The 15,564-nt window shown below is 35.6% G+C and overlaps 1 protein-coding gene across 1 annotated transcript in view; it reads left to right on the forward strand.

Annotated features, from left to right (window-relative positions):
* Window positions 1-7,679, forward strand: part of ppp2r1bb (protein phosphatase 2, regulatory subunit A, beta b) — a 21,484-nt gene extending 13,805 nt beyond the window's left edge. Inside the window, exons 12-15 of the mRNA XM_051128655.1 lie at window positions 4,504-4,658; window positions 4,777-4,919; window positions 5,292-5,383; window positions 6,741-7,679. Coding sequence (XP_050984612.1) covers window positions 4,504-4,658; window positions 4,777-4,919; window positions 5,292-5,383; window positions 6,741-6,757 — 407 coding nt within the window. The 3' untranslated portion in view covers window positions 6,758-7,679. The remainder of the gene's footprint in view (window positions 1-4,503; window positions 4,659-4,776; window positions 4,920-5,291; window positions 5,384-6,740) is intronic.
* The last annotated feature ends 7,885 nt before the right edge of the window (window positions 7,680-15,564 follow it).

Here is a 15,564-nt window from a genome sequence, read left to right on the forward strand (position 1 = left end):
AGCGCAGCCGATGATGATCTGAAAACACTGACAAACAAGTTTAGTGATCTAAATGAAAGCACCATTCAGCCTGTCTGTGTTCTGTCATGAGATCTCGACTATATTGTTTGCGATTGTGGTTGCTGAATAAATAAACTTATTCAACCGCTGTTGTTTTAGGCTAATAGAGAAACATGGGCTATTGCAGTTTGGAATTAGTGGAATTGCTACTAGGAATTTCACTTATAATATTTTTTGTTTGTTTTACCAGTATTGTGATGTAGACAGAGTACTTGACTAAACAAAAACAGGACAAGGTTGACTAAATATGATGACTAAAATGTACATATAAGTAAGTCTAAGACTAAATAAAAATGGCTGCCAAAATTAATTAATGGTTAATTAAACATAATCCTATTACTAAATTTTCATTGACTAAAACTAAACTAAAATACTTCAGGTTTTCTTTGACTAAAACGAGACTAAAATGTTAAGACTTTCAGTTGACTAAAACTTGACTAAAACTAAACAGGATAAGGTTGAGTAAATATGATGAGGACATTTAACATGAGACTGAGACTATGACTAATATTGAAAATGGCTAACAACATTAAAACTGTTATGTAAAAATCATGTAATATAAATCACAATCATGAACACACACACACACACACACACACACACAGTTTCCCAATACTAAATGCTGTTAAGTACTATTTTTATAGGTTATATAAAATATTATTTGAGTAATATTTAATAAACAACAATAGCAATTATAAAAGTTACTAGGCAGTTCAGTCAAAAGTACAAAGGCAGTGTTCTAATTTACAGCATTCAATTTACATAAAACATAATGATTTTGCAGACTATAACCAATTTGCCCTGGAACAAGTAATAGATTGAAACCAAAGACCATCCGTTAGATTTACCAAAAATGAATTATATCTCACGTCTAACCACTATAGAGGCATCAGAGCCAGCAGCAAATTCCAGAAGATCTGGCCGAGGTGAATGGTTAATGAGCGTTGAACGTTTGCTGACGTCCAGTAGCTCACATCTCCAAAAACATTAAAGCAAATTTTCAAATAAACGTTATCTTTATTAAAGGGTTACTCCACCCCAAAATGAAAATTTTGTCATTAATCACTTACACCTATGTCATTCCAAATTAATAAAAGCTTGGTTCATCTTCAGAACACGATGTAAGATATTTTGGATGAAAATCGGGAGGCTTTTGACTGTCCCATTGAATGCCAAGTAAATACCACTGATAAGGCCCAGAAAAGTATGCCATCAGTGGTTCAATCAGAAGTTTATGAAGCTACGAGAATACTTTTTGTACGCAAAGAAAATAAAAATAACAACTTTATTCAACAATTCGTCTCATCTGCGTCACCATAGCACCATTTTGGAGAATATCCGCACTACAAGAATACGTCTTCTACGTTTGTTTACGCTTTGATTCGAACAAAAACAGCGTATCCATGTGGTGAGGCTGACAGAACAGCGTACACGGTTTGCGTCCAGCGTATATTCTCCAAAATGGTGCTACGGTGACGCAGATGAGACGAATTGTTGAGTAAAGTTGTTATTTTTATTTTCTTTGCGTACAAAAAGTATTCTCCTTGCTTTATAAAATTTAGATTGAACCACTGATGGCAGATGGACTATTTTGACGATGTCTTTCATACTTTTCTGGATCTTGACAGTGGTATTTACTTGGCAGTCAATGGGACAGTCAAAAGCCCTACCGGTTTTCATCCAAAATATCTGAAATTGTGTTCTGAAGACAAGCAAAGCTTTTATTAGTTTGGAACGACATGGGGGTAAGTGATAGTGATTATTGACAAAATGTTCATTTTGTGGTGAAGTAACCCTATAACAAACCACATATTTAAAGTCTAAATGAGTACATTCCTATAAAAAAAAACTCTCTTAAAATTACATTCTGTGACAAAAACGATATTATTTATACATTTACACCAGATTTAAGCATTCGCCATGACAGTTGATGTGAGAAATACCACAAGCGGAACAGTACAAACGGTGAAACAGTTGAAGTGCTGTTGTCACTAGAATATCGCACTACTCTCAGCCAGTCAGACTCAAGGGCCAGAAAAAACTGTTGTGTAATTAAAATATTACATGCACATTACTCTTTTACAGGTTGGGGTTAGTAAGATTCTGAATTCAAAGAATTCTGAAAAGTAGCTCTAAATCCATGTATTTAAATGATTTCTTTAAGATCACTAAAGCCTGGAGTAATGGCTGCTGCACATTAATTCACAATGTCTAATATCTAGCTTGGTAGGCGCCACTTTTGCTGAACGGATGAGACTTTTAAACTGCCTGCTGATCTTGGTTTGATTGGCGTGTCAGTGGTAATGAATGTTTCAGATTGATGAGCCTCTTAGTAAATCTTCAATTTAATGGTTGTCAGAACAGTTATGATCTCACTTTGAACCGTGCGCTGAGTGCATCCAGCTGTTGAGGTGTTTTGCACGGTAATTTTCAGCAAGGATCTCGACCGTGCACACACACACAGACGCACAATTACACTCTGACACAGTTGTAGACAAAGGGCCAGATGGGTTACATCACTGGAATGTTCTTGTATATCCTGTGCTGCTGGGCCAGCGCTGTCCTCTTACATAAGAGCTCAGGAGTCGAAGCGGCGCTGTGCTCGGCTGTCTGTCATGTGTATATGTGAACTCCTCTTTCTGACAAATACACACAGGCACATCTGCAAGAGGTACACAGTGTCAAATGGATTGTCTCATTTTATGTGTTTTATAATCGCCATTTAAAGCTCGACCTACTTCATGAAACTGCTCATCACATTTTGGCCGATGTGCTGCAGTTTATTTTTTTTCGTGAGCTCTGTGAGGGCTATGTGTAGGGTTTTGTCTTAAGTTTTAAACTCTTCAAATAGGATTGTCTCAGGCAAATTCCCAGTCTTTTGAAAAATGGGGTTATGTCATCATCAGGCTGATTTGAAAAGAGCCGTCTCTCTGATGTTTAGTAGATTTGTGATGGACAATTTCACAGGATGTTTGTAGATGCTTACTCTTCCCAGAATAAGGGTTAAATGGCTTGATTGTGATCTCTATTTGAGTTATTGTGAAGTCAGGTGGAATGTAATCTGTGGAGGTAATGCTGAGCTCCAAAACAATGTTGATTAACCCCGCTTTGGTCCAACTCTCATGCCAGAAATCTGATCAAACAAACCGAAAGCTGAAACTAGCAAAGTAAATATTACAAAACAAGTGCATAATTCTCATGAAGTCATCTTTTAGGAGAAAAGCAAGCGGAACGGCGGACCTCTGTTGGATACTGATGGTGGTATAGTTGTGAAGTGGATTTAAAAATTTGGACTAATATATATGTGTGTGTATATATATATATATATATATACATGTCTTTTCTGCTCACCAAGCCTGCATTTGTTTGATTGAAAATTCTGCAAAAACAGTAAAATTTGTAAATATTTAAAATAACTGTTTTCTATTTGAACATATTTTAAAATGTCATTTATTTCTATGATTTCAAAGCTGAATTTTTAACATCATTACTCCAGTCACATGAACCTTCAGAAATTATTCTGATATTCTGGTTTGCTGCTTAGAAAGCATTTATTATTGCTTTTATTATTATTATTTTGTTGGAAACAACGGAGTACATTTTTTGTTTTTTCAGGTTAAATGGGTATAGTTTATAATGTTAGAAAAGGTATTAATTTCAAATTAATACTGATCTTTGGATCTTTCTATTCATGATAATCCTGGAAAAAAAAATAGTTTTAAATATTGATAAATAAATACAAATTTTTCTTGAACGGCAAATCAGCATATTAGAATGTTTTTTGAAGGATCGTGACACTGAATAATGATGCTGAAAATTTAGCTTTGATCACAGGAATAAATTACATTTTAAAATATATTTTAATAGAAAAGTTATTTTAAATGGTAGAAATATTTCAAATTTTTACTGTTTCTGCTGCACTTTGGATAAAAAAATGCAGATGACTTTAAAAAAGCAAATAAAATCTTACTGTTCAAAAACTTTTGACTGGTAGTGTATATGTTCTTTTAATGTTTTATTTTTATATATATTAGATTGGTAGATGGATAGATGTTTAATTTTGTTTTTATACATTCTCCACTTTTCTCTAAGTGACTACATTTTATTTTATTTTTACCTTTTATTTAAGACTTATTTTTGGCATTTTTGCCTTTATTATTATTATAGAGGGGGGGGCAGGATCGGTAAAAGTCCTCCAGCTGGGATTCGAACTCGGGATGCCCGTAGCACAATGGCTCTGTATGTCGGCGCGTTGCCCACAAGGCTGCTGGTGCCGACTGTGACTATTTGTTGGGGATACTGAACAGTGTTTTTCTTTTTAGATTGCATGTGCTGGTGTTGTGAATTTGAAATATTTGTGGTTACATGTATCTAAATCTCAGTGGCTAACTGAATTCATATTAGCATGCGAGTTAACATTATCATCTTTGCCTTGTTCTGCAGTGTTTGCCATCCGAGAGGCTGCCACCTGCAACCTCATGAAGCTGGTGGAAAAGTTTGGAGCAGAATGGGCCCAGAACACCATTGTGCCCAAAGTCCTCGGCATGGCCAATGATTCCAACTACCTGCACAGGATGACCACTCTCTTCTGCATCAATGTAAGTTTGGATGCCCTGGCTAGTCCCTGTTTCTTAAACCTAAATGTTCTCCCATTAGTATCCGATGTTGTAAAATAAGAATAACTGAAAGCCTTTTTTTAATCTTTTTTTGGGTCAGGCTCTGTCTGAAGTATGTGGACAGGAAATCACCACCAAGCACATGTTGCCTGTGGTCCTCAAGATGTCCACTGATCAGGTGGCCAATGTCCGCTTCAACGTGGCAAGGAGCTTACAGAAGATTGGACCAGTTCTGGACAGCAGGTATGTTTAAATATTCGCTGCATGTACCCTATTGTTCTTGATGGTATCCACCTTATTCTTCAACGCGGAAGTAAGTTTATGGGCGAGACTTTCGGTTCATTACCTGCTATAGGGAAATAACGAAAAGAATAACAACGCGGGTAAAACTGCACTACAAACCAGTGTTCATAATTAAGATAATACATTAAAATAATATGGTAAGAGACACCAATTTGCAATATTAAGCAGCAAAGCGAGCTGTTTTGTACAGCTAAAAATAGCTTGACGCATTTGAGACTGGAAGCCTGACCCATAAAATTTACAAATGGCCCACGGGAAGAAAAGGTGGATAAGCAAAAAAACCAGCAATACTAACAGTAACATATCCAACAGTGCTTTGCAGGCCGAGGTTAAACCAGTCCTGGAGAAACTAGCAACAGACCAAGATATGGATGTGAAGTACTTCGCTCTAGAGGCTATAAGTGGTACGTATCCCTTTATCTCTGTAAAGAAGTTCACTTCCAGAACAAAAATTTACAGGTAATTTACTCACCCCCTTGTCATCCAAGACATTCATGTCTTTCTTTCCTCATTTGTAAAGAAATTGTTTTTTTTGAGGAAAACATTTCAGGATTTCTCTCCATATAGTGGAATTCTATGGTGCCTCCGAGTTTGAGCTTCCAAAATGCAGTTTAAATGCATTTTGAATCATGGCGGATGGCAAATCATTCGCTTCAGATTGGGAGTTTGGTGTGTTTGATTTAGATCGGGACTTTGGAGTGGGTTTGCATATCATTTGATTTAGATCAGGACTTTGAAGCGGGTTTGTGAATCATTTTGCAAATAGAATGATTCGTGATCCACACTCTGAATCTTTATCTAAAGTGATGACTCGTGAATTATTAATCAGATCAGGGCTTCAGAGCACAGATAATTTGTTTCAGATCAGAACTTCGGTGTGGATTTGTGAATCTTTTAATTCAGACTGGATCTTCGAATTGCGGATGGCGAATAATTTGAATTAGATTGGGACTTTGGTGCGAGCATTTGAGGTTAAAAAGTATATAAATTGGATCAGGACTTTGGGGCGGGTTCACAAATCATATGGAATTTTGCGTCACAAATCATTTGATTTTGAACGGGACTTTAGAGCAGGTTCTTGAATCATGGCGGATGGCAAATCAGTCGATTCAGATCGGGAGTTTGGTGCGGGTACGCAAATCATTTGATTCAGTTCGGGATTTCAGAGCACGGATGGCAGATCATTCGCTTCAGATCGGAAGTTTGTTGCATTCGATTTAGATCGGGACTTTGGAGTGGGTTCGCAAATCATTTGATTTAGATTAGAACTTTGAAGCGAATTTGTGAATCATTTCTCAAATAGAATGATTCGTGCTTCACGCTCCGAATCTTGTGATGGCTTGTGAATTATTTTTCAGATCAGGGTTTCAGAGCACAGATGATTGGTTCAGATCGGAACTTCAGAGTGCAGATGGCGAATAATTTGATTCAGATTGGGACTTTGGTGCGAACATTTGAGGTTAAAAAGTATATCGTATATTATTATTATTATAATTTTTTTTTTTTAAACCGATCATTTCGCTAGATAAGACTTTGAGCACTTTGAAGCTGCATTTTGAAAGTTCAAACTTGCAGGCACTGTAGAAATCCACTATATGGAGAGAAATTCTGAAATGTTTTCCTCAAAAAACATAATTTCTTTACGACATGAACATCTGGAATGACAAGGGGGTGAGTAAATTATCCCTTAACCTTCCAACGTAAATCTCCTCAGAAACATGATTTCATTCTCCTCTATACTGTTTTTCACTCTCTCCGTAGTTCTTGCCTTGGCTTGACTGACTTCACCACATCCAGTGAAAAGCTGACAACACAAGACCTGTTGCATTATATTTATTCGTTTTGAATGATTAAGTATCGTCAGTGTGTTTTTGTTTACTCTCAAAGATATTGAATGATCAAAGGATGGACTTTCTATCTTTCAAGTTTTACCTCAAGCACAGTTAAGCTCTGCATGCTTGTACAATTTACGCAAAACAACATCACCCCATGAGCCATTCCAGTGCGATCGTATCGTAATCGGTACATGCCTGCTTCAGCATGCCATTTGCTTTTCTTAGACCGGAGCTCATCCTGCCAGTAGCAGATGGTGCGAAATGCCTGTTTATTTGCTTTAGTAGATTTGCTAGCGCACAGCACATTGTTTACATGTGTTCCCTCTCTAGAGGGAAAAAATCTCATGTGCTCACAAGGTTTAACCGCAGAGTCCTTCGTGTGCACAGGGCAGATAGTGTTCTGAGCGCATGGTTAGGTCGCGGCCTGTCTAGAAATGAAGTCACATCTTTATCATGAGCTTTTTCCATCTAGGGACCGTGCTGTGCTGTAACACGGGATACATGTATGAAAAACATTATTTCACAGTTTTGCACTCTTTTGATTCTGAATAGCCTTCTTTATAAACTTGTATTGAACTTTTGTGCCAATGAAATCTAGTTCTAGTACAGTTTAACATTTTGTAAGTTTTTCAATATATGTTTTTCTCTTTAAGTGGAAGGCATGTTATCACTGGGCTGGTATGGAGGAAAATTGTCTTTTGTGGGACGTAATTCAGCAATATTCATTGTTACAAACAATTCCATTCTGAGGAAACCCTTTGTTCATGCTCAATATCATGAGAACTTGTAGTTTTGCTTTTGTTTTTTAACTCCTTTGGGAAATTGGTGTATTTTGGGGACTAAATAAAGTCATTTGAACTACGTATCTGGCAGTTGTCTTCCTTTGACGTACTCTCGCAGACTAATCGTTGCATAATTCTTAACTGGAGCAGGGTGTGCGTCACACCTGTTAGATATCGCCGCTAGAAGTTTGTCATCCTATATGAATTTTAAAGATTCATGTGGAATCAGGTTTTTGGTCTCCTGATGAACCGTTTTCTACAGTTACCTGGCTAGTGATCTTATCGACAGCGTTGGATTGCGTGTTTTCGTCACCGAATTTGGCAGGAACTGGTGGTGTTGGACCAAGTATCAGATGTCTTATTTAAGCAGATTTATTTCAAAGGCTGTAAAAACTCTTACTGTTTAGCGAGGGTAGCAAACTCTCCTGTATCATTTGAATTTGGACCCTTACAATTCTTCAGGCGTGTAGTCATAGATCAGGCTGACTTTACCTCAGTGGTTTGCATGGGTATTTAATACCGTCTCATAACCTGAACCTAAATGTGGAGACAATGGACCATTAGTGAGCTGTCTAAACCTCAAATTAATGTCTTTAGCAATTACTCTTATAAATGGCCATGTAGTGTATGATAGAGCAGAACTAAAAGTGATGTGGACCTCTGTCTTGAAGAAAGTCAATGTTCAAGTAACGACTACTGGGTGGTTGAAGTACTTGAATTTGACTTTATGAAATGTAAGGCCTGGAAAACCCTTGAAAATAGCAATATTCCTGAAGAGGTACTTGGAAAACTGCTTGAGTTATTAAAAGAAATGTATCTATGAAATAAGTGTTGAATTTTTTTCAATAAGCACAACACAAAATTCAATAATTCAAAAACATCATACTTTCTTTTTTTTTTTTGCTTATTTCAGTTAATGTCATAAAACTAGCGAGCTATCGTGTAAACGGATGAAGACGTGAAAAGAAGAACAGCTGAACTGAATTACTCCGCTCCAGTTGATTAAAACTTGTGACTTCAATCATTCATTTCAAATGGTTCAAATTGAAAGAGCCATTTTTAAATTTCAGCATTGCTTGTATTGATTTTAAAAAGCATATATTGTGATGGGTAAAATTGATCTTTCTGAAACTCCAAATCAGTTAAATGATTGTGTCGCAAATAGATTCACCGTTTCGAAGTACTCCAATTCAATTGTGTATCGCAAATCATTTGATTCAGATTGCGTATCATAAATCATTTGATTCAGATTGCGTATCACAAATCTTTGGTTTAGATTGGGACTTTTTAGATTGGGGGTTCACAAATAATTTGACTTAAATCCGAACTTTGGGTATCGCGAATCATTTGATTCAGATCGGGACTTAAAATCGCAGCTCATGAATCATTTGATTTAGATCTGGTCTTCGAAGTGAGTTCATGAATCTTTTTGCAAATAGAATGATTCGCGATTCGCGCTCCACGTCCTGATCTGAAATGATTGGTCGTGAATCATTATTCAGGTCCGGGCTTCGGAGTGGAGATCATTTGATTCAGATCAGAACTTCTGTGTGGATTTGCGAATCTTTTGCTTCAGATCATAACTTCGAAGAATGTATGGCAAATCATTTGATTCTGATCAGGATTTTGGTGTGGGTTCGTGAAAAATTTGATTCAATTCGGGAATTTGGAGTGCAGATCTTAAATCATTTGATTCAGATCAGGACTTTAGTGTGGGTTTGCCAATCATTTGATTCAGTTTGGGAATTTGGAGCGGGTTCATGAAACATTTGATTCAGTTCGGGACTTCGGAGCACGGATCGTAAATCATTTGATTCAGATCAGGACTTTAGTGCGGGTTTGCCAATCATTTGATTCAGTTTGGGACATTTTCAGAGAGTGTGAATCGTTCGGAAACCATTTGCAAATCATTTGATTCGGATCGGGACTTTGGTGCAGGTTCGCGAATGATTTGATTCAGTTTGGGAATTCGGAGCGGGTTCATTTTGATTCAGTTCGGATCGGAACGTAAATCATTTGATTCAGCTTGGATGGCAAATCATTTTTGATTAAACCATTTGAATCTGATCAGTACTTTGGTGTGGGTTTGCAAATCTTTTGGTTCAGATCGGAACTTCAGAGCTCGGATGGCAAATCATTTGATTCGGATCGGGACTTTGGTGCAGTTTGGCAAATCATTTGATTCAGTTCGGGAGCGGGTTTGCGAAACAACATTTAATTCAGTTCGGGACTTCGGAGCGGGTTTGCAAATCTTTTTTCTAACTTTTTTATTAAACAGCAGAAAATAAAACAAAAAAAAGAATCAAAGTATACACAAATAGAAATCCTTTAAGAAAATTAACCGTAGTGTAAAATTGTTACCATTAGTTAGTTTCCATATACTTCTAGATTAACTTTGAATAAAGAAAAGAGAGGTTTAGACTAGAGATTTTTGTTTATGTATGTGAAATTTGGCTAGCAGGAAAAACTAATTGTTGTATTTTCCTATATTCTCTTTCAAGTAGTCAAACAATCCAAAGAAAACAGCATTAAAACAGAAGGAAAAGTCACTTCCTAATTGAGATCAGATGAACATTAGTAAATCTGATCAAAATGTCCTTGTGTAGTTCATTGGCCAGCAAGTGAATGGATCTTCCTCAGAAGAGTGACAAAGAAAGCAACTCCCTTCAATTTCTGACCTAAGTTTTTTGTGAAATTTGGATGAACTCATTATTCTGTCTCTTCATATTTAAGGAGAGAACTGTAGTTTTCAAAGTCAGACATCGCTTGCTATGATTTTCAAGGGTGTTGAATTTTGTAGAGATGCTATGACATGTACCTATATATATCTAGACACTACTAAATTGTCCCTAGCAATAAATTTGATCAAACAATTAAATATCTGTTGTCTGCCATTAGGTCCCCACCTTGTTTTTAATGTATGCAGTTGTATATAATATGTATTTAAAACTGGTATCACAATTGTTGCTGTTGCTTTATTTCTCTGTTTGTTGACATCATTGCATACTTTGCATGTGCTTCAAAACGCTTTATTTTTGCAGTTTTGTTTTATTAGTACATAAGTGAGATCTCTGATTGAAGTCCTTGAAAATCCAAAAAGTAGTGCATGGAATTTCATTTGACAGTATGTGTACCATCCCTGTTCTATGCTTCTGTGCTCTCATCAGTGTTAAGTCTGTGTACTTCCTGTGTGGGTTATCATGGCCAATCGTTTTCAGATGTTTCTGGTTGTGTTTAAGCAGGATTATGCAATGGCAGCTGCAATGAAGATGGCTAATAATCACTTTGTTTAAACATCATGCGGAAATTCAAAGACTGATGGCACTGAGATGCAGTTGTCTACTCCCAAAATGCTGTGTTAAGTTTCCAGTGTTATTACATCATTCAAATGGCTATTTAATGGAAGTACAAATGTACTATTTCTCTTCTCTTACACAAGGTGTTCCCCAAGGTTCAGTACTTGGCCCATTTTTCTTTTCTTTTTTTTTTTTTTTTTTTTTTTTTTTTTGGTTTTTTTTGGTTTCTCTGTGCTGATATCATCTATCAACTTGATCTTAACTTTCACTATTATGCTGATGACACCACTTCTACAAAGCTTCCTTGTTGCATCTATCTGTGGCATCAAGTACTGGATGAGCTCTAACGTCATGAAACTTGACTTTTGTGTGGTGTTAATTAGACAAAAACAAAGCCTGATTTATGAGTCAACTGAACTGTATGTAATCTAGGTCTCATATTTGACTCATCCCTTATCTTAAAATGACACTTGTTTTTACAGTTTTATTTTAATCTGCATACCATTGTGAGGCCGGGTTTAATGTACCCGAACAAGCTAATCAAGCCCTTCGACATTACTTAAAAATGACAGGCATCCTGCATCAATAATGCATTATTAGCTTTTTAACACATTGCTTGTTTAAGAAAATGTCAAGTGTATCTCTGTTTGCTGTTTTCACCATGGGTTCAATTTAATGTTAAATTTTACTTCTATCAGAAGACTATAAACAATGCAACCAACTCACAAAGCCCATCTAACCTCAGACAACTAAGGACAACTAACCTCGGTTGTATTGAGATTGAAAGCTACAGCAATTTTAAAGAAGTCCACTTTCAGAACAACAATTTACAGATAATGTACTCACCCCCTTGTCATCCAAGATTTTCATGTCTTTCTTTCTTTAGTCATAAAGAAATTGTTTTTTGAGGAAAACATTTCTGCATTTTTCTCCATATAATGGACTGATATGGTGCCTCGAGTTTGAACTTCCAAAATGCAGTTTAAATGTGGCTTCAAACGATCCCAAATGCAGTTGTAAACGATCCCAGCCGAGGAGGAAGGGTTTTATCTAGCGAAACGATCGGTTATTTTCATAAAAATAATACAATTTATATACTTTTTAATGTCAGACGCTCGTCTTGTCTGGCTCTGCTTGAACCTGTTTTTTTTCTGGTTCATGACAAAACTCCCATCTCATGTTCTCCCTCAACTTCAAAATCGCCCTATATTGCTGTTTTACCTTTTTTGTTAAGGGTGTTTGATCTTCTTTACGTTCACTTTGCAAAGACTGGGTTGGAACTTCTGCAGTGATGTAGGATGATTTTGAAATTATTTTTGAAGTTGAGGAAGAAAATGCAGACACAGAAAATGTTTTTTTTGACATACCCTAACTGGCTTGAGCCAGAATACACCGAGTTCAGGAAGAGCAAGACAAGATGAGCGTACATGATCTGTAAATCTTTGTTCTGGAAGTGGACTTCTCCTTTAAGGTTTTACAAGAACTGTCTACCTGGGAGAACTTCTGTTGTGTACCTCCACCATTGTTATTTCTGATACTAAATACGGGCCATTCTGCAGAAATGGTTGGAAAAAAAGTGCCTTTTCCAAAAAATGTTTAATTGTATAATATCCAGGGTACACATTTTTAGTAATTGTGCAGTAAATTCTCATATTGTATTTTAATAAAGTTTAGGAATATTTGTCCTTTCCCCAAATTTGTCAGTACCGAAACACAGTAATATATAATTTAATTATATAATTTAAAGAAGGGTTATATTGACCTATTAAGTTGACCTGTTAAGATTTTGCTTACATCAAAACCGTTAATATAATTTTTTGCTATTCCATTAACATTTTTCAGAGGTAAATCAACAACAAAAGTTGATCATACTGAATTTAAACTTAAGGATTCATTCGTTTGAATATACATTGAACCAAAAACTATCATAACATCTTGATAATTAGTTGATAATTTAGTATACTTTATTTCTGACAAAACATCCCATGTGTCGATAGTGACTGCACATTTTCGGCAGTGACCACATCACATAACAGAATTTTAACTTGCATACTAAAATGCAAAAAAAATGAGCATAAATGTACTAAAATTTTGTTTATTTTCCCCAAATATGAGAATTTTGTGTTCCCTTTTGTCACTACCGAAACAATGATGACATGTTTCGGCCGTGACAAATTTATGGAATGCCTCCCAAAAAACAAAGATGTCACTACTGAAACTCCACCAAATGTTAGAAAGATAGAAAGTTAGAAAACTAAATGTTATGGAATAACTACCAAAAAGTGTGCTTATTAGCAAAAAAAAAAAATGTTCGGTAATGACGTTCCTTACTGGTTAAGTCACAGATTTTTTCAGACTTATGAACACATTTACCTCAAATGATGGGACCTATCTACTCGCACATGAATATTTCATGATCATAAATGTATAGGTGTAGTTAAAATCAGTCAAAACTGGACTAAAACATACACTGTTGCGGTAGTTACATGAAAATGTGGGACACTTTTTTTGATATGAAGTATGAATGAGATTTACAAATAAGTATTTTCTAAAAGAATCAAAAGGATACTTTTAAAAACAACAATGGAAAAAATACAAAAAATATTATTTCCATAAGTTGATATTCAAGGGTTAGGGTTTGGGACAGCCACCTCCCAATTGAAAGTACCCAATAAATGATGATTTTATATATATGAAGCTTAATAATAGGAGGATCTTAGATTTTAGTAAGTGCTATACCAGTTAATTGAGATGATATTAGTTATTCTAAAGTGATCTATCATATTTGTTCAAATGTGAGGGGAAAAAACTGCTGTGGGCTGATGCAATTCAGAATTCCAGTCTAATGAGAGATGCACCATGAAACCATGATTCCAAGAACATGAGGATTTGACTTGACGCTGATGGAGTACTACGTAACATGGTTACTGTTGGAAACTAATCTTACTCAATAAGGGCAGGTTGTTTTTATGTTACATCATTCATTGCAATCTAATCACTGGGGTGTGTGTGTGTGTGTGTGTGTATAGTTTTAAAATCCCATTATGAATCCCATTCAAATGAACACATCCATATTAGCACACTATACTGTGTGCCTGAGGCTTATATACAGGTCAGCCATCACTGACCTCATTGGATTAGTTGTTTCTGTCCAGTTTAGCAGACCAAATTAATCTATGCCAATCATGATGCTCCTCTGAGGAATAAGGTGTCCGGTAACCACCTAATTATGCTATAATAATAGGATTCTACAGCAATGGGACTATTATTGCATTAACCACATTTTTCTCAACCGTAGCTTCTCAAGATTATCACCACTTCACCGTCAACCTGGCTGCCATTGCAAGACGTCAGTAAAATGAGAGTTACATATAGACCACAAGAGAAAATAATAGTTGAATTTATAAAAATGACCCTGTTCAAAAGTTTACACATGCTTGATTCTTAATACTGTGTTGTTACCTGAATGATCCACAACTGTGTTTTTTTGTTTAGTGATAGTTGTTCATGAGTTCCTTGTTTGTCCTGAATAGTTAAACTGCTTGGTGATCCATCTTTTCACACTGAGGGCAACTGAGAGACTAAAAAAAACGAAACAGCTGTGGATCATTCAGGTAATAACACAGTATTAAGAATCAAGCGTGTGTAAACTTTTGAACAGTCGTTTTAATAATTTAAACTATTATTTTTTCTTGTGGACTATATGTAAACATCTTCTATGTGAAATATCTTATTCAGGTCAGTACTAAATAAAAAATAACATGAATGATCCCTCTTATTTTGGTAAAATAAACATTTTGAAGATTCTGAAAGGGGGGTGTAAACTTTTGACCACAACTGTAAGTAGAGCAGTAAATAGTTTTTTTTTTTTTTTACACTTTCTCATTATTCCAGGTAATGACTAACTGAAACAGGATAAATTGAACAGCTGAATCAAGCGTATGTAAACTTTTGAACAAAGTCGTTTTAATAAATTCAACTATTATTTTCTCTTGTGGACTATATGTAAACATCATCTATGTTAAATATCTTATTCAGGTCAGTACTATATAAAAAATAACATGTATGGTCCCTCTTATTTTGGTAAAATAAATAAAAATTTTGAAGATTCTGAAAGGGGGGTGTAAACTTTTGACCTCAGCTGTAAGTAGAGCAGTAAATAGATGTTTTTACACTTTCTCATTATTCCAGGTAATGACTAACTGAAACAGAATAAATTGAACAGCTGAATCAAGCGTATGTAAACTTTTGAACAGAGTCGTTTTAATAAATTCAACTATTATTTTCTCTTGTGGACTATATGTAAACATCTTCTGTGTGAAATATCTTATTCAGGTCAGTACTAAATAAAAAATAACATGTATGATCCCTCTTATTTTGGTAAAATAAACATTTTGAAGATTCTGAAAGGGGGGTGTAAACTTTTGCTCTCAACTGTAAGTAGAGCAGTAAATAGATTTTTTTTTTACATTTTCTCATTATTCCAGGTAATGACTAACTGAAACAGAATAAATTGAACAGCTGAACTGCACTGAGCAGGCAACATGTGTGAAATGCACTTTTCTTTTTCAAACTGCTGGAAAAGCCTTTTGCCCACAGAACGATCTGATTTGAGTTGGGTAAGAGAAATATTTAGTGGTTGTTGATTTCAAGAACAGTGGAAAAAACAACA

The sequence above is a fragment of the Labeo rohita genome, chromosome 15, assembly GCF_022985175.1.
Source record: "Labeo rohita strain BAU-BD-2019 chromosome 15, IGBB_LRoh.1.0, whole genome shotgun sequence".
Taxonomy (NCBI): Eukaryota; Metazoa; Chordata; class Actinopteri; order Cypriniformes; family Cyprinidae; genus Labeo; species Labeo rohita.